The 22,115-nt window shown below is 39.4% G+C and overlaps 1 protein-coding gene across 1 annotated transcript in view; it reads right to left on the bottom strand.

Annotated features, from left to right (window-relative positions):
* The window catches only part of PTPRN2 (protein tyrosine phosphatase receptor type N2), a 665,205-nt gene that overhangs the window by 220,387 nt on the left and 422,703 nt on the right, over positions 1-22,115 (bottom strand). Inside the window, exon 12 of the mRNA XM_049798257.1 lies at positions 20,205-20,269. Within this exon, the coding sequence (XP_049654214.1) occupies positions 20,205-20,269 (65 nt within the window). The remainder of the gene's footprint in view (positions 1-20,204; positions 20,270-22,115) is intronic.

The raw sequence follows: 22,115 nt of genomic DNA, 5'->3' as shown, positions 1-22,115 counted from the left end.
TGATGCATAGGTATATGTAGTGCACAGAATAGGAATTACAGTAGGAGCATAAAGTTTATATAAAACTTGTAGTGTATTTTTATCCTGAGTTCGCAGTGGAAATAAATTATTTTGCACATTTATCTCTTCATGAATCTACATTGTCCTCATCACCATTAGTAGCAGAGCAAGTCCCACTAAAAAATACGAACAGAACAAAGCTCTGCCTTCTCTTTCCTGAGCCTGTAAGAATAGCTCACAAAGGGCCGTTAAGATACTAACTACAATTTGTTCTAGCTTTCAGAAATTCCTGAATCTGAAGCAAGTTACACGAAACATAATCCATGCTTTTAAGAGGAGCAAAGGCTATGTGGTGGGTATGTAAAAGTCAGACTAAGGTTGTATTCAGTGAGTCCATGCTAGAAGAATCCCAGGGGGATCCCTGGAGAGACTATGGTAATGCAACGGGCAGCTACACTGCTGCCTTCCAAAGGGGCCAGCTCTGCTGAGGAGTGTGGTGGCAAGCCAGGTTGTGCTTTTCCTTCTGGGAAATTTGCACAGAGGTGTTTTTGGCTTGGAATTAGGCCAGGAAAGTGAGCCCAAGGGATTAGGGGACTATGGAAAAGCTCCTCGTTTTCCCTGTCTTTCCTTCGTATGCAGGGACACGTGGGTGTAGTAGACTTTCTACTACCTATGCTTTATCTTGCATCTTAGTGATCCTAAAGCATTTGTGTGAGGCCTAAACCAAAGCAATTCTTCCATTGATTTCACTGCATTTTGAACCAGAACTGTTGTAGGCACATGGTCCTGAGCTTCTTCAGAGCTGGAAGCAAGCACAGGGGAATAAGCTCTGGTAGCGACTGTGTCCAGAACAATTCCAGTCAATTCAAAAAGTTTTTCTTGGGCCAAAAAAGACTGCAGCACACTCATCCAAAGCCTCTGGTGATTCACGGAGGGAAAATAGCTGCAGGGAACTTTAAATGTGTTTGTCAAGCTAGCTCACCCTAGCCAGTCTACAAGGTATCAGAAAGCCATGAAAAGGATGGCATTCCTCACCCTGCACAGCGGTACAAGGTCACCACCCCCCTGGCCTGGTAGGAATAGAAAGGATGCTCTATGATCGTTGCTGATTGTCACCCCAAAGACATCTGTGGCAGATACATTTATTACATGCAGAGCCTTTGATGTATGGCTTTGAGCATGGACTTTGAGCAGGTGAAGAAAGACAAAGAGAATTTATTACTATTTATCATGTGCCAGATGGTAGCAATCCCATCAGGATCAGGATGGTTGTCCTAGGGACACACCAAGATCACCAGCAGTCAGCAAAAGACTAAGAGTATAGAAAACAAGTCCTTGGAAAAGGCATGAGGCCATATTGCACAGGCAAGTTAGTACTGGGAACATCTAAAGGGTGAATTTTTCTTATAGGTAATGTATTAGTTCCACCGTTTTCCTCCTGCCTTCAAAAATTAGTCCTTATTTTCTAACACTGGAGCTGGAACTGCCAGTACAGAAAGGAAATCTGCCTGATACAGTGTTGGCAACCACTTTGCTTTGAGCAGGAGATGGGACAAGGTGATTCCAGGGTCCCTTCAGTCACTGTTTTCATGATTTTGTGGTTGATTCTCCAGATGCTTCCAGGAGTCAACAGGCTTTGTTGAAATATGACAGCAGTATGAGGAAACTTGACCACATTTCTTGGAAACACCCATGCAGGTCACCAGGGATGGGCATTATAGTCATGGTTATTTGGGCCACAGGAAGAATAAGACATAGCTGACTGTTCACTCCTGTCCCTGTTTTGGGCTGTGGTCTTCATACAGAACCAAATGCTGCACATCTGATGGATGTCACCTGGGCAGTACAAACAACTGCTTTCCCTGCTAAGCTAGGGAATGCACCCTTCCAAATTTCATAAAGCCATCATACAGAAGAGAGGGAGGATTTCTAGGTATTAGGTGAAAACCTTATACTCAAAGCTAACAGAGCTTTGCAAACAAGAGCACTTATAGTAAAAAAAAAAAAAAAAAAAAAAAAAAGTGCATGTTTGTAGTACAAAGTTATAAGGTAAAAGAAAAGGTAAAAAATAGCCCGAGGGAAAATACTGTGTGAAGGGTTGCATCAGAACACTCAAGTGCTGCTGAATACTTGAGCTAAGCATGTGGCAGTCACCTCCCATTTATACCACGTTGTAAACCCTGAAATAGTAGGTCATAAATGTGCCCCTATGACAGTGCTGCATCTGAAAGGTCTTTCTCCTTGCCCAGTCCTAGTATGACATGGGAGATGTGAATAGTCAGTTCTTCATGCAATTGCCAGGTACAATTTAAAATATAAACAGGGTTCCAGAAAATTGCACTGATCTCTTTTTGGCACTTCATAATTTTCTCTTGGTAACCTGTTTAAGTTGTGGCAATCGCCTGGAAGACATAAAATATGATGGGGAAGGTGAAGGAAAGGAAGCACTTACTGCTAACTATGTACTGGAGAGAGAAGCACCAGTCATGATCTGACCTGATATAAATTTCTGTATGAGAAGGGATTTTCAGAAGAAAACAAATGCTAAATACTTGTATATCAGTGTAAAAAAAGTAAACTGTGAAGTCATGGGCTATTAACTAATCACTATACTTCAACTAATGGCAGCATACAGTTACTAGGTAACCCCTGATAAGGTGTGTGCATTGGCTGCCTGAGAATTACTAAAATGATTCCCTCTGCCGCCACCACCACCACCAAAACCATCTCTGAGTCAAACTGATTACACAGGAGTTTCTGTTTTGACTGATTTTATAGGAGATAAATGCTGACTACATTGTGTTTAGACAGATGAAATCTGCACGCTAGTTGATAAAATCTAAAAAAATGCAATCACTGAAGTGCACTTGTTGCTTTTTTCAATGGGTTCATTTACCCTTGACATCATAACGCTGTGTGCTGGAATCCTGAGTTCTCCGACTGATTTATTTTTATATACTGCATTATATTTCATAAGATGTGAAGAGTCAGATGACTGGAAGCTGACTCTGAAAATCAATGAGGAACAGATACCTACTGGTATTTATGAGCAGTGTTGCCCTTTTACCTTTTTTTTAATATTTTTTACTCTTTTTCACAATATCACAGTTATGTGTTTGATAGAAATCTGATATTCAATTCTATTTGAGCATTTTTTTTTTCTTTATTTTGGTTCACGAAGTTAATATTAAATTAAAATGAATGCTAAGCCAATTCAGTAAACAGTTTTTGAGGAAATATTATACTGGCTTATTTGTTCTGAATAACATAAAAACAAAAGCCAGACTAAAAACAAAACAGAGAAGAAAAAGACATCCCCAATATGAAGAGCTACATGGAAACTGCTGGCAGAAAATAATAGGTTTGATTTTTTTTACCCAACTGTCTAGCATTCAGTATAGTATATGTACTCTGCAAACTATTTTGGCAAAAAGACTTGCTATATCTCTAACAATGAGTCTTAACATTATTCCTTGCTCTGGAAAATCAGGCACTTTCAAGCAAACTAGTTAAAAGGAATCAAGATGAATTCAAAGCTATTGCACCCTTCTAAACATGATTTTTGCAGTGTATGTGAGTTGTCTCCCTCTTCTGGCTGATCCAGACGACCCAAGGGACATACAACTGTTCAAACACATGAGGCTCCAGGTTTGGTTTGGGCACAGCCCAGTCAGCTTCTCTCATGTGCGTGAGTTTATATGGAGACTGCACCATCTACCTACAGCTACAGGTTTGCAACTGGACATTTTCTTCGTAGTAAGCGCTCTGTCCTCTACCATGAGACTACCTCTCATCCCCTAGGAAGGGGTGAGTAAGCAATGAAAGAACGAACAAAAGAGATGAAAACATTATTATATTTTTCTTCTGAGTTAGCTGTGAGGTTAGGGGACGCACCAGGGGTTTCTACACTACCAGAAGACAAACACAGTTGTTTGCATACACTCCAAGTGGCACGACTATTTTTGTATCCCAATCATACATCTCCTCTGCTGGCATCAGCCAGGGCTCTTTCCGTGGCATACATTGCTCACAGCTTGATGCAACAAACTGCCCGACAACTATATTGAGAAACAGCTTGTTTTGTTTTTCTAATTTGGAAAACAAAGGCACACTGCAAGCTGCGCTGACTGGGAAGTCATACATCTTTAACACAAAGTAAAAAGGAAAAGAAAAGAAGGAAACATCCTCCAGTTACAGCAGATACCTCCTCTTTCCTTGCAAAGTAGTGCCCTGTCAGCATGGCCGATCTCATGCCACTTTTCAACACCAGCAGAAAAAGAATGAAATCTTTGTTGTCTTTGTGTTCAGAAGTTAATATTAGGGAGTTCATTGCCTGTGAAGAGAGGGCTTCAAGCTGCTAGAAGAGACCCTTTCTCTGGTGGGATCAGTTATGAAACTAATCTAGACTATAGCCTATTCACTGCATAGGCCAGCAGGTCTCAAAGGGTTGCCCTGGGAGGTAAGTTAACCACTGGGCCATTAAGATCCAGTCTGGCCCAGAATAACATGGTCCAGCCCGATATGAGCTTTCACTTCCCCTCAGGCTAAGTCTTTTTCCAGGGAAATCCTTACAACAACAGGAGACCTTGCAGCCTGATTTCAGGAAATCACCTCAGCCTAGTCTTGGGGACCATGGCCCAAGAAGTGTACAAGGGCTGGGAGACCTGCTGGACTTTGATTATCTGACTGCTCAAGCTCAGTGTGCTCACGCACTCCATGAACACAGCCTCAGTGCTCAGACAGTCAAGGATGGCCACAAATGGTTGAAGATCACGCTTGGGAATCCCTAGGACAGGCTTATCAGACCAACATGGAGTTCAGTGAACATTATTTGTACCATTTAAGTCTTCAGCCAACACTACAGATGGTGATATCCCAAATTTACCTGGTTATTTATATGACAGAATCATCCTGACGCCTCAGATCTAGTGGAGATCCCACCGATTCAGTCTTAGCTTTTAAACTGAATCCCCTTTAACTACGCAGCCCTCACCTTTGGCTTTCCCTGTAATCAGTGGTGGGAAATAAAAGGCAACTCCAATCATAGCTGGACTCTGCTGATTACAGAGCTCAGTTGACTACACTCCTATCACAGATGATTCAGTTAAGTATCAATACAACTGAGTCAGGGGTGGATAATGTTAGCTGCTAATAGACTTTTCTAATCAGTGGGCTCACATCTCACTGGAGCAGGTAAGGGGGCAGGGAAGTCTTGGAAACTGTGTGCCAGTCTTTCAAAGCTCTGGAAAAAGCCAGAGCCAGTCTTATGAACTGGGAGGCTGCAAACTGTGTGCCTGCCATTGCTTGTTCCTCCAGTGTCCCGTGAAACAGAGCTGGTGTACGATTTCTGTAAATGAACAGGATTGCACCAAAGAAATAACTTGCATATGTCATTCATCTTCTCGGGAAAATGACGCAGCAAACCTCTGAGTATTTTCTAACGTGTCAGGTATTTAGCATGGGGGAATCCAGCCTGGGGGTCCCCTGTACCTGCTCCATCACGGTAATTAATAATAAAGGTATTAGGCATTGGGCACGCAGCAAGGAAGAGACCTTGCTCTGAAAACTTTACAGCCTGAATGGGCTGGGTAGGAATACTGAATTCATACCCTGCAAATAAGTCATTTCACAACAGAGGAATTCTGCGTTTCCACCTCTCCTGAGCCAGAAAAGCCACAGCTGACACAATTTTTCAAAGTCTGCTCTCCTGACTTGTGGTTTGATGGCAGGTTTCTAAGACCATGCTTTAATTTAAGGCAGGTGTCAATATAATATATTGTTGTGCCACTGTATATAATAAAGGTGGTTGCTTTCTTCTGTCTCTTGGAGTTTATTTGCATTCCTAATCAGAGACAGAATTTGGCTGAGCAAATTTGGGAGTCCCCAGGATGAAGCAGAAATTTCAGCAGAAATTTAATTGCTTGAAATGTATCAAGTTGCCATATTTTGTTTATTTGCTGAGATTCAATTACAAAAATTGCCAGTCTGCAACTCCAAATTGCGTGACAACTGTTGAACTTACAGTCTCACAAGGATAATCACCCAGGAGCACAACAACACACACATCGCTGCACTACCATAAATTAATATAAGCTGCCAGTAATTGAAAAGGGCAGAATAAACTCCATACCTCCTTTATTTTCTGACTGGTATAATGAGGATGTCATTTTATTGTCTCCTGGGTGGGATCTTTTACCACCTCAGTTGTTACAGGTTTTTTCTAGACACGTTGGGTACAAATATGGTTTCACTTCACAAAATGTCTCTGTGCCCTCACCAGCCTGTTCATCCTTGTCAAATCAGGATTTCACACATTGTTTTCTGCACATTCCCTAATCTTAGAGAAAGTTTCATTTCCCCAGCCCATTGCCATCGGCTATTAGTCTGGCACAAAACTCAAGCTCAAAATGAAAAAGATAAAACAGAAAAGACAGCAGACACAGCTACTATTGCTCTGCTTTCTCTTGTCACAGCTAACAAAATATGCTTAATAGCACCATTGTCTTACTGGTAAGCCAAAGAGACAGCTAGGTGTATCTTGTCATGCCCTATGAATATTACCTATTCTTGAAATATTTTATATCTGCCCATTAGTGTTTCCAAAGTTCACCATGGCAATAGATAGAAGAACATTCCGTTGTCTAATGGATACAAACCAGCAATAACAACATGGTATTAGCCACTGTGGGTGTTACTGACCAACAAGGTCACAGACAACACCTGGATCTGCTCCAAGCTTCAACTGTTGAAACCGAAAGACCAAAGTCCTAAAATGACAATTAAAAATTTCACAGATTAATAATGAATTTTTTAATATTATGGTATCCTTGTAAGTTCTTAGTTATCTGACAGATTCTTAGCATTTTTGCCTGCTTGGTATCAGCAAAGTAAAGGAACTGAGCTTGTTTAGAAAAGAGACAAGACTATTTTGCATGACAAGACAAATATGTTTTAAAATGTAATGAAATCCTGTCAATTTGTTTAAAAAAATTTATTGGCAGATTCTGGCTTCTATGGGTGAAAAACTCTTCTCTGGTTTAGAAAAGAATGATTTTCCTTTTAGCATTCAAATTTGCATGCCAATATACTTTGCATATCATTTACATACCATGAAGTATCACAACCACTTTGTCTCTTATTGTAAAATCCAAGATCAGCTCCTAGCATTTCATAGCTAGGATTATTAAAACATTTTGTTAAGTCAAGTCTGAAGATAAGCTTTCATCCTGATGCTCCTGGAATTGCATGCTAATGGGCAGGAAAGGTGAGCGTTTGTTTCAGGGACTGGATTGGGCTTTGGGTCCGGTCCCAAATTTCTCACAGGCTTGTTTTCAAATTTGGACAATTTCATTTAATATCTTTATAACTCAGATCCTTATTTGTGAAACAAGAAAAATGATAATTTTTATTCCCTTTCTTTTCTAATCTTGTCTTTTTGAGTGATTATCTGTAATCACTCAAAGGCACAGTTTTTCTATCACTCTATGTGTGAGCAGGCACCCAGTGAGATCCCAATCCTGTCTAGAAAGCATTACTGTAATGCCCCTGTTAATCAAAACTACTCAGCCTTTTTTCAATTAAATGATTTATGCAAAGAAATATCAATTTGCTACAGAATGATTTTTTTTCATAGATCCACACAAGTTTTAGGGAAACTTTGAAAAGGGAATTTTTTTCATGTCAAAGATGTGATTTTTGGTTACAGTTCAGGTGACAGAAACCTTTACCACTACCTACAGTTTAGTGTCAGAGCACTCCTATGGGAAACTAAAGTTCAAGCTGTCACCTGCTTGACTCAGAACAAAGATCTTGGTATGAACCAGGAGCTATGTTGAACACCTACCTGTCCCAGGTTCTCATAAACTGTCTGGAATATTAAAATATCTACATAAAATGAAACAATTCCAGGATGCTACTACCCAGTGTAGATGATGAGATTTAGCCCACATAGAAAAGCAGTGCAGAAAACCAGGGTCTCCCTCCTGCACGAGGACCTACACCTCCACTCTATTCTGGGTCTCTATTGTTGTGTTTCTATCATTAAAAACTAGGAAAAGACTCGATTTCATCCAAATGGGAAACCAGCAATGCTCCACAATATCAAAAAGCTCTGCAGCACACGGAACCATATCCTGCTGAGCACTGCTAGGTGTATACATGGTACTTTTGGGAGGAAAATCAGAGCACACATCCTGAAGCTGCCTGTGATACTTCAGTAGGGTCAAGTAGCAGCTCCCGGCAAGAAGGTGACTGGAAATGGGACCCAGGACCACAGCTGAGGGCCATGAAGCACCTGAAGCCTCTTCCTTACCTCTGGCAAGGACCCAAGGACATTATTTAATACAAAGTGCCTTAAACGGCTAAAATAGGTTGCAGAGATTAGTGGTGCGAGTACTCACACTGTACTGGATGTATTGCTTACAAGTAGCACTGCATTGCTTATCTCCAGATACTACCTGAGATGTATTATGGCTTAATGCTTCTCTAATCAATAGATCATCATCATAATCTCTCTACTTAAGACAAACTCAAATCAGCATTCAGTAGAAGCTACTATAACTGATTTGATCTCTTTTTTCCTAAATATTCCTCTAATGTAGCCAAAGTTCCTTGTTATATATGAAGAATTCCCAATTCTCTCCATGATGAAACAGTTATTATTTACGCTAAAATTAATAGCAACACATGTAAGAAGGTGCAGTGAATAAAGAAGAACTTGGATCAGGTAGTGCTGCCTAACCTGAGCACAGGCTGCTGTTGTTCTGCTACAGAACACGATGAACTTCACAGAGTCAATTTAGTGTCTTGGGAAAAGGCAAAGAGAAAAAAGGCAGCTCTGGTCTAAGCACCACTCTGGTCAAATGGGCGACAGTTAAGAGGGGCCATTAATACTCTCAGGTCTACATCTTGCTAGTGCAGGTAGCACTAGAAAAATGGGCAACTCTTTCTTTTAGGAACAAATAATGGGATTTCCCAGAAAATATCTAAGTACTTTACGTTATCTGGCACCTGCGTGCCAGACACCTGTACGCTGCTGAACACCCATCTGCTATATATGCTACATGCATTTCTTTTCTTTTTTTTTTTGTTAAGCTTGGCAAAGCAGTTGATTAGGAAGATAAAATCTCTGAAAAACATTTTGGACAAAGATGCCAGCACAGATTGTACAGTAAAAGATATCAGGTCTGCCAATACATGCGCACCACACTCTGCAGGCTGCTTATACTTGCCTCTCAATGATTTATTGCACAAATTACTGGAATTCTGAAAAAGTACAAGCCATATCTCCATATTTTTATTTGGTATAGATTTGACAATGAAAGGATGCAACCTCCTCAACAAGCAATATTTGCATTCTAGCTATTCTTTTTTCTTGGTCAGTAAGAATATCCTTTCTTTCAGAGCAGTCTCTACTTATCTTTCCTTTCTGCTCTCTCCTGCTACAGGCAATATAGCTGAATGCTGCTGATAGGACTTTTGCCCTGTTCCAAATCTAAAAAAGTTACCTTTTCTACGACAATTTCCCCAGGAGTTAAACAAACTCACTAATGGTATTTTGAGTTTTAAAAGGACTGAGTCACACATTGCTTGTGTGTGCACGGTAGCTAGATGAAACTGTCTAGTGTCCAGTAGCCCTCACAACTCTGCTAGGTAGATTTCAGAAAAAACAATACCCTTCCATGAAAGGATGTGCTTAAAAATATATTTAATTTTTAAAAAAGGTCATAAACCCCCCAAGAAGTACAAGGAAGGACAAGATACTATGTACAACTACTGAGTTCAATAATAATAAAAAAAGTATGTCAAGGAAAACATTTCTTTTAGGGTGGACCAGATTTTCATACTAATGTAGACGAAAAAAATCAAGAAATATTTTTAAGTGGATATTTTAACAGACAAGTATACTAATTGAACTTATTAACTGATATAGAAAGCACACTACTCTCACTTTTGGATAAATGGTGATACATTTTGTTCACGTGATATGTTTTTTATATGTTCTCCAGTTGGTAACTGCCTGACTCTTCCATTCATTGCGCAGCACACAAAATAGAAGTTAGCTCTTCAGGTTGTGCATATGCACGCACAGATACGTAGATACACACACAAAACCCTAAAGCAACGTACTGCACTTATCTTCTTCCCATTTTTAGATCATACATATTTCATTAAGCTTCATGCAGAGTGTCTTCTGATTTATGGTAATTGTCAACAAAAGCAAAAAATGCCGACAATTTTAACCCTGCAGTACTGAGGATTTAACTGGGATAAAATTAAAATGTTTAGGGGGGAAAAAAAAATCCCCACAACACCCTAAGCCACTGGGAGCTTGACCCTTGAGATGTTGTCAATTTTTTATTTTATTTTATTGTGTTTGTTGTCTGTAGAGGCAGATGCCAGCAGCAGCATCTGATGTACTGGACACCTCCAGTGTTATCCCAGCATGCTCATGGCCTGGAGGACTTGGAGTGAGACTAATTTCCATATCAAACCCAATTTAGATGAAACATCTTGGTTTTAAAAAAAAAAAAAAAAAAAAGCCAGCGCATCAATAGCCCCTTGATTAGATTTTCATCTCCTGAGCAGACAAATATGAATATTTATTACCATGAATGCAGATTCCTCTCTTTCCATTGCTCTGATCTTGAATATTACCCACTGCTAATTTTTATGAAAATTTGGGCAACATAATGTTTTCACATAAACTGACAGTTCTTGAGATAATCCCGTTATTGTTTGGTGGGAAATGACAGTTTCCGCTTATTCATGTGTTAACGAGGGATTAAATATTGTTTTTCATCACCGTAATCTAAGATGGACTGGAAATTAAAATTCGAACATTGTGCATTAGCAGAGCTTTGAGGACCAGAATTTGTTTGCATTCACTTAGTAGAGATCTGTAAATTAACAGTTTAACAATCAAGTGAAATCTGTATCATAAAACCAGCATTGACGTTTGTAAAATGATGTAATTTCTCTACCTGCTAAAGGTAAATAGCCAGAGAGATAAATAATTTGCAAAATGACATCCCTTTGCAAAAGCAAAGTGCACAGTGAACTGTTGTCAGCTGCAATGGTCCTTGGGCGTTAATGGACTAGGTCATTTTTCCATGGCACAGAATCATGTCCCTTTTCCTTGTCATGGGTTCTGATACTCAAACACTTGATATGCTCAGATCACACTGAAAAATCGCTCTACGATAGATCTATCTGCAGTGCTAAAAGCAGTCATATTGACCCAGGAGCTGTTTTCACGCGTGCCAAAATGCTGTGCTCATGCCCTATCCAGGTCTTGGTGTGCAGTCCACAGACACATATAAATCTTCACTGAAACGGGTGTTTTGCTGGAGCTGCAGTATATAGCTATAAAGGATCAGTTATATCCTCAATGCTTGTACCTAATGCCCAGCAATGTACCAAAGTGAAAATAGAGACCTATCAGTGACATTCTGCAGTTCATGAGCCGTTACATTGCTGTTTCTACAGAAGCTTTGAGTTACAAATTCAGTTAAGTAGGTTTGCAATTCTATTAAAAATATCCCAATATTTCCCTTTGATACCAGTCAAAGTGCAAGCAAAACTAAAACTATGCTTAATCAAAGCAACTCAAACATCTGCCTAACTAAACCTCAAAACTATCTCGTCAGGAAAAATCTTGCTGATTCATGGAAAAAAAAGAGACAAACCTGAGCTTCAACAAAAGAAATTTAATAGGAATCCTCATGCTTAAATTTAGAACCTGGTTAAAAATATTCAGACCAAAATATGATTTTATATGTATAGCACATAAAGCCTTGCATTCTGAAGGATGCTGAAGTGATGGACATGCAGCAGTACGACAATAATCTTGCCTCGAAGGGTGGAAACTTAGTGACGTACAGGTGCAAAACTGTTCTGGGCAGGATGAATGAGAAAGTGCCACCAAACCTTCAGCCTTCCCAGAAAGCAGGTCAGATCCTAAGTTTTACAGCCTAGTACTACAAAACCTACAATAAATGGCACAGCAATTCTTGTAAGCAGAAAGAAAAAAAAATCACTACCTGCAGCTGAAGCTTTAATTCTAAGGAAAAGATGTGCCTTAACGCCTGTGCTCCAAAGCAGACCCCACCGAAGCTGCCTGTTATGAATGGTCCCTGCCTGGATCTTGCTTAGACTTGGAAGCAACACAGCCTAGAAGAGTACTAGTTGGCACAGGACACAACGTGAGTGACCATGCCAACAATTTAACAGTACAGATGAGTGTGGGACCGTGACAGGTTCTGTGCCCTATTCTTGCTTATTTTACTAACGCTGAGGTAGCTGTAAGGCCCCTGATGCCAGGGATTCATATAGAAAGGTTGGATGTCTCACAGCTTGAATCTTAGCCCAAGACACTTACTGTCCTATGCTTGCAGAACGAGAGCAGATTATCCTGGTGAGTGGCTTTCCATGTCGACCTGGAGGGGAACATTTGCTGCCCAGGGACTGCTAGAGAGAGGGCTGAGAGACTGGGATCTGCTACCATTTCTTCTCCTCAAATAGTTAAATCTGTGTTTGAGATTGCTTGAAATCCATGTGTTCCTGCCAGGATCAAGCTCTTGCCTCTGGAGGTGGAAGAATCTCCCTTCTCACAATTTCTGACCAGCTCTATCACTTCAGACAGTTAAACAGAATTTATTCTTAATCTACAGTTTCCCCAGCCAACCCATTACGCCACTGAAGAATTTGTTTTCCTTTGAGTCATAATGAACTGGCTGCTGGTAGAGGGAGGATGCTGAATTTCATGAATCAGTAAGATATCTAGTACAAACAATCACATTCTCCTATGTGAAGACCCTACATATCTTCTTTATGAATATATCAAATGCAGGCTGCCAAATCATAGGGTAGATAATAGCATTGATTTTTAAACAGAATTACCCTGCAGTTTGCTTTATGTAGTCAGTGCTAGTATCTAAATCTCTTTTCTCTACAGATCTATAACGGTTTGCAAGGGAAACTCTGCTTTGAAAACAATGGCATGACATGGCCTAAAACCAAGACTAATCCTTAAAACAAACATATGCTACTTTTTTAACGGAACAATGTTAAAAAAGACAAAAGAGGAACAACACTGGTAGGATGCATAAGTTCCTGAAGCCACAAGGCAAACCGTATCTTGTTTCATTTTACATGATACTGAATAAAAATTGAATTGCTGTAGTTGCCATGGCAACTGCCACATCACTTGGCACTTCTGCTCCTTTAAATCACACAGTGCTACTGTAAAGGAATTCATGAACCAACATGACACTTGAATACTTGTGCTTTTTATACTGTTTCAGGAGGAAAACATAAATCAATATACACTGATAGTTGTCTCTGAAAATCAGGTTTGTTGTATTTTTCTTAACATTATAATCTCCTCATTTTCTTGTCGTGTTCTTTAAAAATTTGTAAAGAAGGTGGAGGGCGTTGTCACAATCAGAGCACAAGAAAAGAAATTACTACTGACACCTGATTTCCAAACTGAAGCTGTGACCTGTCATTCAGATGTCAAAATACCTCTGCTATGCAATATTCAAATCAAATAGAGGAGATAAACATTGGAACTTTGCCCCTCCACAACCAGAGATGGTGTGATATGTGACAGAAGACAGTCTCGGTAGCATCCAGGCATCTCTTTAACTCTAAACTTATCAGTAGCTTAAAAGTAAAGCCTAACTACATACTTAGAGCTAAGCATATTCTAAACGTTTGCAGAGTTGGGGCCATGATTTATATTGTTTAGTATGTTCTGTATATAACATGTAGTCACAGAAGGTATACGACAAAATAATGTGGTAAAATGATATACATATTCATGCTGCACATTTTTTGTTTTTATTTTGCCATTTATTAACACTCTGGATGCAATTTATTTGAAAAGCAGCCCTCTAGTGGGCTATGTACCATAATGAATAGTTAATAAATAGCATTAACATTATCTCTAAATATTAGCTAAAACGCATTTTGCAAAAACATACAAGGTCTTAAATAAATGAGCCATAGAGCTCCATCATTCTCTTTGGAGAAATTTAATGTTCTGTTTAGCTTTATTCCTTAAAGCTCTTGAAGCATTACTTCTAAACACTACTGTATGACTAACTTTTGATTAGCATCACTTTACTATACATGTATACTCACAAAACTGTAATAGTGAGATATTATTCACCGCCAGCAAAACTCCATAATAGTAGTATATTACTAGTACCATGCTATGTAAAATATAATCTATGAATTTTTAAGGGTTACACAGCTTTAGAATCTTGAATTTGTGTGTGTGGGATAAAGTAAATCTTCCTCATTGTGCCTTCATCAAGAATATTTCTAGGATTGCACTCCTTAAAGCTTTTCATTTAATGATTACTTTTCTTAAAGTTACATGCCTTAAAGCAAAGAGCCCATCTGTGACCCGACACATGCCTTGCCCATAGCAATGTATGTTGCTCCAAAATTATGTCCTCCTGGAAATCTCTGTTCAACTGCTAATCAACACAGCCACAGTGATCAGCAAAAGCCAACAGTAAGAGACGTCTGCAGGAACTCCAATCCCAGATCTCATGTAACAGGAAAAAATGAATTTGTTGATCTCTAAGCTTTGGGTTTTGTAGGAAACGATGCTGAAAGCAGGCTCATGGAAAAAGCCCTCCCTGGTGTCCCCTGGTCTACACTGTAATGCAGAGGCGTATTCCCTCATATGCACCTGTGCTTGGCTTCAGCCTAATTAGTTCTGGTAAGCGGAGGGTGGGTTTCAATGGAAGTTGAAAAACTTACCCGTAACTTGGGCTAAAACTTGAGTATTTATGCATGCACAGCTGCTGTTCCTACACTGTGGTCAGTATCAGAGCTACCCTGGCTAAGTGATCCTGGGCATAGCATCCCTTTCTATCCCAGTGTACTTCTGGGCGCAATACCTGCTCCAGATCGGGAGCATTTGCTGATTGTCAAGATGTCACTGTAAGAAAGGCAGCTGGAGTAGAGAAATCCCAGGCTAATTTGGTTTTTAGAAGCCAAAAGCCAACCCTCAGCATTCTACCTAGTAGTCGGAGAGGATCGGAAGAAAGCTAACACCTTATTCTTCAACAATTGCAAATGATTTGTCAAGTTCTACACTCACTCAAGATTTTTATGGATTTCCAATATCATTCTGGGTAAAATCTGGATACACAGACATTAATGACAAAATTTGGCAACATTAAGGAAGATAACAAGTTAGAAATCTGACTCCTGCCTCAAAGAGGCTTGCACATCACTGGAAAGTCTGTCTTATCATGTCCTCTAGCTTCACTAGAATTTTCAAATGCAGATTTCTTTATTGTAGTAACATCACTTTATGCAACATCAACATAATTCTACACCTATCAAAATATCTATAAATGAGAATATCCTGAAACATGTCAAAATATCACTGTGCTATTTTAGAACATCTAGAGGTATGGCAAAGTGTTCATTTTGCATATATTTTGGGTTATTTCCATTTGGTTTAGAAAACTATTCTAATTCCTGTGGCTGCCCTGTGAGAATCACGATTCAGATCCTACAAAGTTCCAGTTCCAGTGATGAGTATATTTTGTGCAGCCCTACTGGGAAAGTGAAAGAGTTAATTTAAAATATTGTATTCCACAGTGGGTGCTGTTTTACCAGTTCAAGACAGAAACAGTGCCATTCCCTCAGTTTGTTTCAGGCCTCGATTCAGATAACTTATTATTCAGATCACAGACTCTTAGCCTCCAAAACCTGATCTGAATCATAACACTTTCCTGAGTTACCGAGAGCCTGACCTGTTATTCTGAAATTGTTGTTGAAAACAAATTTGAACCAAAAGCTGGATAAACAGTTATTTTTCCATGCCATAGTAACTGCATTTGAACCATTATTTGAAATTTTCTTAAACTAGGGCTAGACTTGAACCAGACCAACTCCGGTCACAGCTAAGCTCAGCATGGAATTGAACTGAAAAATACTGCGCATTTATAATAATTCAAAAGTGCTTATGTGCAGAGAAAGAAGCGGTTAAGTTCCTAAAGGATGTGGAAGGAATTCCAGGTTACTCAGTGACCTCCATGCAGGCTGCGGTTCATGGTGCCTGCTGAGCAACCTTGGGCTGGAGACCAGCTCCTGGGTAGAAGTCCAGTTGGACTAACTTTTGCGTGGGACTGGGGCTCCCGACCACGCTGAATCCTGAACTTGGCAGGAGTCAGGTGGAGCTGTGCTGCTGCTAAGGAGGGTCTCCCTCCATGTGAGACCAAATGCTGTCCCCCAGGTCTCGCAGGGGTGCTCAGCCAAGCAGAGCAACAAATTCAACTCTTATTTCTGCAAAATGCAATTGCTCACATCGAGTTGGGAGATAGGAGAATGGCGTTGCAGGTCCTGCTTAAATGCTGTTCAGGTCTTCAGTTTTTTTACCAGTACTATGCCTCTTATGGTATTATGCAAATATACACATAGATAACACAGCGGTTACATTCGTACCCTCAACTACACTCAACTATAGGAGGTTCTTGAACTTCTGAAGATGACCTTAGGACTTCAGAGATTTATTTCATGTGTGGGAGATCAAAAGAAAATACCTCAAAGACAACAGCAGCTTCGTTGTATCTGAATAACCAAGAAGGTGTGAAAAGCTCATGATGAATTTGTGTGGGGCAAATATCATGCATGACAATGAGCCAAATAAATCTGGGAGGGCTACTGTATAGGAGCTTTAGAGCTGTTATAGGTGCTGGAAAACTCCAAACAGAAAATAAACATGTTAGGAATATAATTCCAGAGGTAGTCAGTGCTACAGCAACGCATACATCCTCAGGATTTCAATGTCGGCACCGGTTTTCTCTACAGCAGTTATTCCTGGTTTTCTAGTACAACAGCCTTCTCACAAACAAGATAGGTGCCAAAATAATTAGCACTTTAAGAGTGATACACAGCACATCAAACTCAATCCAGCTCTCTGGATCCCTGCACTGTTGAACATTCTGCTGGCAAATGTTAGATGTTGAGGTAGATACGCTTTGGGAGTACCAGTAAGGGTCTGTTGTTCCACAATGACCTGAAAGAAGCTCTGCTTACCCCCAGTCCAGACAATGCTTTGCACTATATTATCTAAACCATCCCATGAAACGTATAGAACTTTTAAATCAACATCGTGACACGTGAGCAGCTTCTGACATTGCAGCTTAGGAACTCATTTTTAATCCTGCTAAAGCAAAGCCTATACCACATTGACACAATGCAGCTAACCTCAGCTCTATCCAAAAAGTCACTGAAGCTGTGGAAATCTTTCACATGACATAAAGATGATGAAGTGTATTGTAGCTGTGGTAGACTCCAGACCCATGTTGTTAATGACTACATAGCACATGTTTATGCAGTGACATTAAAGCAATTTATCAGCCCTCCCCAGACTTGACTGAAGAGCTCAGTAAGCTTGGTGTGAATTTTATAATCTGTTGTTGCTTTCGAAATGCTTTTATTGAGATAGAGAGAGAAAGTGAGAGATTGGGGAGCTCTGAAAAGCATTTCTCCTCTCCACAGAGACAGAGACGGTTTCCTTCTACCGCACCCAAGGCCTGGGTAGTCACTGGTGTCTGCATGTTTCTTTCTGAGGCACAAATCCTGTTATCATAGATCAATGCCTAAAAGAGATTCCACTGTCCAGAGCAACACATGAATTATTGCTGAGCTTAGAACAGTTCCTGCATTTGTTTATACAGCTGCTCCATTTGCCACTAGTATCTCAGCTATATTTCTCTTGAGCTATCTCAGATATGAAACTTGCCATGCAAAATCAATCCTTTTTATTTTACAGTCCTGCAAGTGAAGATTATATATTCATTAACTTTGTCATGAGTCTGACCTACTGTCCAAACAAAAATGTCATTTCTCATTCTGAAACTAAAGAGTTTTTTCTAAGTACTTTTGATTTGAGCATCTTAACTTTGGTTTACAGTTAGCATTACATATAATTCCATTCCTTCAGTGTGAAGAAAAAGAAATCCTTATTCAACAAAAGGCTCCTTCGCTATGTTAAAATACATACTTTCTATTATTTTAACACTGTTAAACACCAGGGTGAAACAAAAACAAACAGCAAAACTGGATTAACATAGTTAGATTTAACCTGAAATAGCCTGAATCTGATACCCTCTCAACAAAGAAACAGCTTGGTTACAGCACTCCATTATTTTTCATGTAGGTGAGACTGCAGAAATGTATTCATTATGTACACTATCATATCTGATAAGACTTAGAAAGGGGAATGTACACAGCTGGGAGAATTCACATCCAACAAAATATATAAGCAGCTGAATAAATGTTCTTCCATCACCTTAATGTTACAAACCACTTGGTTTTTTCGCTGCTGATCACCATATCTCAGATGTAACCTGGAATTTATTTAGGCTGAAATGTCTGCTTCCCTTCAGTTAATTCATTTTCACTTTTTGCCTTTTAAAAATACATATTTGGCAGAGTGTAAAGCACAACCTTCTGTCAAAGTCTTTATTAATCCAAGTAGTATCACCAGTTTTTTTAAAAGCTATGATAGACTAAATATATGGGAAGCGAGCTCTGCAGTGACTTTTACTAAACCAAGCACAAGAACCAAACTGCGGCGATTTCTAGCCTAAGAACTTGTCCATTTTTCCAGTTCTATTTTTAGAACTGGAAATTTTAAGACCAGCTGGTCTTAAAAAAAGCTAGGATACCCTCAAGGCTGTATCTCCAGGACATCCTTAGACTACCATGGTTACAACAACCCTATTACTCCAATGTGGATTAATGATGCGTTTAACAGGTGACAACTTCTTGCATTTCAAATATCTGAAAGTGCTTTCTTTCTCCATTGATGACATATAAGATAACAATTCATTTAACAGTAAGTATCTGAAGTGAAGTGGGCTTTCGTTTTCCAGCTGACTTTGAAGTCAACTGGAATCCATTCAATGACTGGAATTGGACAAAATACATGGAAGTATTTCATTAGCATAAGGACTCCTGTTGTCTAAAATTCTACTGAATGTGGCTTCCATAGTCTGTGCCACAGTCCTGGTTCTCCTGTTATTTAGCAGAAAACAGGGCTTGCGGATAACTCAAACACAAGCTTCACTCTGGCTGGAAGCCAGGACACAGCCTGAGGTGCACAGCCATGCTCCAGGATACACTTCCCAGCTCTTGAGGTTATGCACCCTTGAGAACCTCAACTAGTTAAATCAGCTCCAGTTAAGGAGAGATGCTGGCTTTCATTTTCTGATGATTTCACCTATGTTTGTTTCCAAGTTCTAATTCTTACAGCTTTGACAATGAGCAGCTCAGCAGGTCTGAGTGTTGGTACCTCTTCAGAACCACGTCTTTTACTAATGTGAATAAAGTTATACAAAGAACCTCAGAAATCCCAGCAAGTTAAGTTCTTAGGTGTAAACTGATAAAAATTAGAAATATCAAAAAATGATAATCAGTAAAAAAAAAAAAAAAGTAAATTCTTTCAGTATATTACAAGTTAGTAATTCATTATTCTTAATACTGAGAATAATGTAATCACAAGAAAAAGGCATTTGTCTAGCCCTGTGAGCATTCACCACTAGCAAAATTACTTAAATGAAAAAGGAAAAAAAAAGATAACTGTGTACACAAAATTAGCACGAGAATTAGCAATCAACTGTAGTTCATACAAGGTTCTTAGCAGATAGCATCATCTTTATTAATAAATGATGAACTGCTTAGTGGAGTTTTTGCTTAGTGATATCACCAGTATAACAGACACGTTTTATTTATGTTTCAAGTTACATCCAAAATAAGCAAGTCATTCACTGTTAGATTCTCTCTAACATCTGAAGACTCTTTACCCCAAATTTAAACTTTCATTGATCTAGATGAGATAGCACTCCATCAAAACCAAGGGGAATAATACGACGACTTCAGTTGCTGTACTCATCTTTGGGGATTTTGTTCCTGTGATACAACAAAGCAAAAAACTGCATTTCTTAAAGCCGGCTGCACTTTTCTCATAAGGATGGTATTTTTTTCTCTGTGGGATACAGTGCTATTTGTGCAGCAGATTGTATTTTGACAGATGCAACTGTATCATAAAAAGGCCCTTAGCACTATCAGACTGGTAGCTCACAAACGTTCATGAGCTCCAGGATTTCTTAAAAAAAACCCCAAATTAAAATCTTTTTGAGAGTGTAAAATGCCCTCAAGCCACTTACCTCCCCCACACCAGTCTGCAGAATTTTCAGTCCAGTTGTTTTTTCAAGCTTCTCTTTGTTTATAGCTGTAAGGAAAATTAAGATTGAAAGAGTTACGGGAAAGCTGGAATATGCATGAATTTGCAGCGTGTACAACATAAGCAACCTTCTTTCGTCCATCAATAAATTCATGACAGTTCCTACCTATGCCATCTATGGAATATCTTACCCTGACAGCAACTCTGCTGGTCAGGTTTTTGAATGCATAGGTATGTCATTAATTGTTCATTATTATGTGAAAAAGAAAGCCAAACTAGTCCCCTTGTATACAAACTATCACAAACATTTAACACATATACACAACGTGTTTGGAAAGTTCTCTTCAGTGGAAATTTTCCACTGTCTTCCTTGCAGTGAAGAGCAGAGCAGCACCTCACCATTACAACAGCACTGTCACTGTGTAGGACATTTCACAACAAATACAGACACTTACCTAGCAGGTAAGATAAATCGTTTATTTCGCAACATAGGGATGCAATGCACAATGTTTTCTTTTTTTGAAATTTAGTTTTCTCCTATTTATCATCTTCCGTATCAGTAAAAGCATTCAAAACAAAAACAAAGTAATGCAGCATAAAACAGCTAAATGCAAAATAGAGCTAGCAATCACTAAGACTACATCTATACTTGCAACCCAAACAAGCCCAGGGCATGAACTTGAGCACTGCCTTACCAATACCCATATTTCTAAACCATTACTATGGTCTTCACGAGACTTTGACCTTTGCCCGCTAGTGTTCTCACAAAACAATGCCCAGCCACCGTTCTGGGGACAGCACAAAGATGAGATTATTCCCAGCGGGGGGTATGGGTAAGGTCCCATTTTGCATGGGAAGACTTTAACCTTCTGGATGCAAACTGTGTCAGTTGGGCTCATGGCCAAAACCCAGGCACCTGGCTTGATTTATTTATGAGTAGAAATGAAGCCTCGCAGCCTTGTTAAACTCTCCTCCCTTTAGCTGTCTAGTCATTGACTATGTAATCCAAGTGAGTCATCTACGTTCTCTCTGCAGTCAACGGAAAGGGACGGACATTTAATGGGATGAGTCATGCCACATAACTTACACACATCTGCAGGCACCTATCTCTTTCCTTTGATTACAGACTCAGTTTGGATAGACTCGGCTTCTCAATTTAAGTTGCCTAAAGGAAACATGCCTACCAGAAAGGACAAGAAGTATGCTAGAACATTCTGTACACTGCAAATTTACAGAAAAATACTGAAAGGAATTAATATATTTTTCTTTCATTTGTGAAAAATACTCCTCAATTGTTGGCGTTCGAAACATACTCAAAACAGTTCAGATCGCAGCAGACAATTCTCAGAAGCAATATTATTGTGAACTGATACTTTATTTAGTTTGTCCAAAGTGCAACACAAATGACTCGCATTTATTTCAGAGGCAAGTCTTATCATTAGGGCTCAATCTCATCTCATATATCCAAAATGTGGAAAGCTTTTGGTAAGAGTTTGTACGTGCAAAGACTCAAGAAGTGAAACCTCAAGGAATTCTAATACAGACAAACTTTTCTGACTGCCTTCAGCAAGGGATGAATATTGCCTGCGATTTAAATGGAGAGGAAAGCTCTGTCCGCCTTTTAGACCCACACAGCTTTATTTTTGCTTCTTTTTAATATGCTACTGATTAAGCAGATAGGAACATGGAGTCCCAAGCTAAGAAAGCTTAAAGGTTTTTCTGGATGGCAGCCTAAAAACTGCATACAATGCTCACATACTTAATACTTATGCCGTGCTTTACACATTCACAAACTTATTTATTCCACCCGGAGTCACAGGGACCACACAAGAAGGAGATTTGCCTGGACCACGTGATTCAAGGCTACATTTTCACTGTGTTGTATAGGTTGTGC

The sequence above is a fragment of the Accipiter gentilis genome, chromosome 4, assembly GCF_929443795.1.
Source record: "Accipiter gentilis chromosome 4, bAccGen1.1, whole genome shotgun sequence".
NCBI lineage: Eukaryota > Metazoa > Chordata > Aves > Accipitriformes > Accipitridae > Astur > Astur gentilis.
The sequence above is the reverse complement of the archived record's forward strand: the minus strand, read 5'-3'. Positions and strand labels throughout refer to the sequence as shown.